Raw genomic sequence first — 2,557 nt, 5'->3', positions numbered from 1 at the left:
GCTGCCGCAGCTGCGTGTGCGTCTCGCCCTTCTCACCTCCGTTCACGCTCGGTGCGTGTCGCGGGTTTCGCGTTCGGCTCCTGGGAAGAGCGCGGTTCGTGGTGTGGGATAAATTGAAAAGAGCGCGGTGGCGTGGAGCCGTTTCATTTCACTTATTTTTTTTTCCTTAATCTGCTGACCCTAAATATGAATTGCGATCTTTACCGGGCAGACGAGCGCGGGGACTTTTGCATCCTTATGAACGGGTACCGCCTCTCTGAGTGGTCGGCAGCGGAGATGCATCCCCACCTGCTGCAGTGAGCCTGCCTGCCCTGCGCTCCGGGAGCGGGACGCGCTCCTTGCCGTGGCTGCAGCTTGTGTCCTAGTGCTGTCTGTCCGCTCCACTCTGCGTTTGCGTGTGACATCTCGTGGGGGTGAAAGGGGAGCGAGTTGTTCTGGGCTTTCTTTTAAGGCAAAGCAGTTTATTTTCTTAGTTTTATGTATAAGAGCGGTAGCTTTTACGTGGGTCTCGTGTGCAGCTCTTATACGGGTGCAGGGCTGTCACTGCAGTTTTCCTGGTCAGCGTTTGTAATCTTTGGGTCAATAGTTGAAAGATAAACCGTGAGGGTTGTGTTTGAGAAGCTTTCAGTTGGTTTATCTTGTGCAAAGGGATCTGTTCATCCACTTTAGCTAGAGACTCAGTAAAGAACTTTATTATAGCTTGGATTAGCTAAGACACTTAGCTTGTCTTATTCTCTTGTATCCATATTCACGCTCTGCCCTTTGGTGAGAAGGTACCTCAAGATGTTAATTTTGTAAGGTTTGGATGCTGAATTTCTATCCTATAGGAAATGCTTTGCCCACCTGACTTAGTTTGAGGCTCTGCTGTGCACACACTTTGCTTCCTGAAGGAGCCGTACCCAAATGCGATGAAGTACAGATCTCTTCAGCTTTCTGGTGCTGTAGATCCAGACAGAAATGCAAGGACTGTGTGTGCCCTTCATTCTGCCAGCAGAGCGCTGACTTGACAGTGCGTTTTCCCCTTTCTAGCTTAGTTCTGGGGGCAGGCAGAACTGCTGTTGCTAATTAGACACCGAGTTCGGTAGCACATGAGAAGCACGCACTTCTATGGCTTGCCAAGTTAGTGCACAGGTTAATAGTGATTTTTATAGTTATTTTCTTTCTGAGTTTAATGGCGAGGGGTCTCCTCCAGCATTCCTCACCTATGATGCCATGCCCGGGCTCTCCTCGCTGCTGGACTTTGGCCAGATCCTCAGCGTTGCTGTAATCCCCTGCTGAAAGAGTTCGGCACCAGGTGGCTCGGGCAATTTGTGGTTTGCTATAGCATTTTTATTTTCAGACAGCATCCTGTTCTTTGTTCCTCTTTTGTGCTTGATCTTGTGTATGCGTGTATATATGTACACAAGCAATGTTTATTTATACCTCCTGTCTTCTCGTTATTATTCTAGGATTTCAGATGCATGCCAGGTTCCTGCTGAATGCCAGAAGTAGAGATCACTACAGATGGAGCCCCAAAGCCAGCACGGCAGTGGTGGTTCGCTGGTGGTGATTCAGCAGCCCTCTCTGGACAGCCGGCAGCGGCTGGAGTACGAGCGGGAGAGCCAGCCTACAGCTATCTTGTCCCTGGACCAGATCAAGGCGATCCGCGGCAGCAATGATTACACTGAAGGTCCATCTGTGGTGAAAAAATCCGGGCCACGGACAGCACCGAGGCAAGAGAAGCACGAAAGGACTCATGAAATCATACCGATTAATGTGAATAACAATTATGAGCACAGACCCAGCCACCTGGGGCACGTGCCACATCAGCATAATGCAAGGGTTCCTGTTTTGAGCAGATCAACCAGCACGGGGAGCGCGGCCAGCTCTGGGAGCAACAGCAGTGCTTCTTCGGAGCAAGGACTGTTGGGACGGTCACCTCCATCGTGGCCGGGCCACAGGTCTGAGCGGACAATCCAGACGCAACCCAAGCAGTCGTCATTGATTGTAGATGATCTGAAGGGTCCTTTGAAAGAGGACTTGACACAGCACAAGTTTATCTGCGAACAGTGTGGGAAGTGCAAATGTGGTGAGTGCACAGCCCCGAGGGCCTTGCCTTCCTGCCTGGCCTGCAACCGGCAGTGCTTGTGCTCGGCAGAGAGCATGGTGGAGTATGGCACCTGCATGTGTTTGGTCAAAGGGATCTTCTACCACTGTTCTAACGACGATGAAGGGGACTCGTACGCGGATAATCCCTGCTCTTGCTCCCAGTCACATTGCTGTTCTAGGTACCTGTGCATGGGAGCCATGTCCTTGTTTTTGCCTTGCTTGCTCTGTTACCCTCCTGCAAAAGGATGCCTAAAACTGTGTCGAGGGTGTTACGACCGCGTCAATCGTCCGGGCTGCCGATGCAAGAACTCCAACACTGTCTATTGTAAACTGGAGAGTTGCCCCTCCCGGGGTCAGGGCAAGCCGTCATGATTTTTGGAGGGAGGTTTACTTCCTCCAACTTTTGATTTTTCAGGTTGTAGCTGATATATAAATATTTTTTCTTCCCTTCCTGCCTTTAGGGGTGTGT

At 50.8% G+C, this 2,557-nt stretch overlaps 1 protein-coding gene across 2 annotated transcripts in view; it reads left to right on the top strand.

Annotated features, from left to right (window-relative positions):
* Positions 1-2,551, top strand: part of SPRY1 (sprouty RTK signaling antagonist 1) — a 5,781-nt gene extending 3,230 nt beyond the window's left edge. The window contains exons 1-2 of one of the 2 annotated variants that reach the window (XM_010709909.1): positions 1-51; positions 1,449-2,551. In XM_010709909.1, coding sequence (XP_010708211.1) covers positions 1,504-2,460 — 957 coding nt within the window. In that variant the 5' untranslated portion in view covers positions 1-51; positions 1,449-1,503 and the 3' untranslated portion in view covers positions 2,461-2,551. The remainder of the gene's footprint in view (positions 52-1,448) is intronic. The other variant, XM_010709908.3, reaches the window with a different exon arrangement.
* Positions 2,552-2,557: the final 6 nt, after the last annotated feature.

Source organism: Meleagris gallopavo, chromosome 4 (assembly GCF_000146605.3).
Source record: "Meleagris gallopavo isolate NT-WF06-2002-E0010 breed Aviagen turkey brand Nicholas breeding stock chromosome 4, Turkey_5.1, whole genome shotgun sequence".
NCBI lineage: Eukaryota > Metazoa > Chordata > Aves > Galliformes > Phasianidae > Meleagris > Meleagris gallopavo.
The sequence above is the reverse complement of the archived record's forward strand: the minus strand, read 5'-3'. Positions and strand labels throughout refer to the sequence as shown.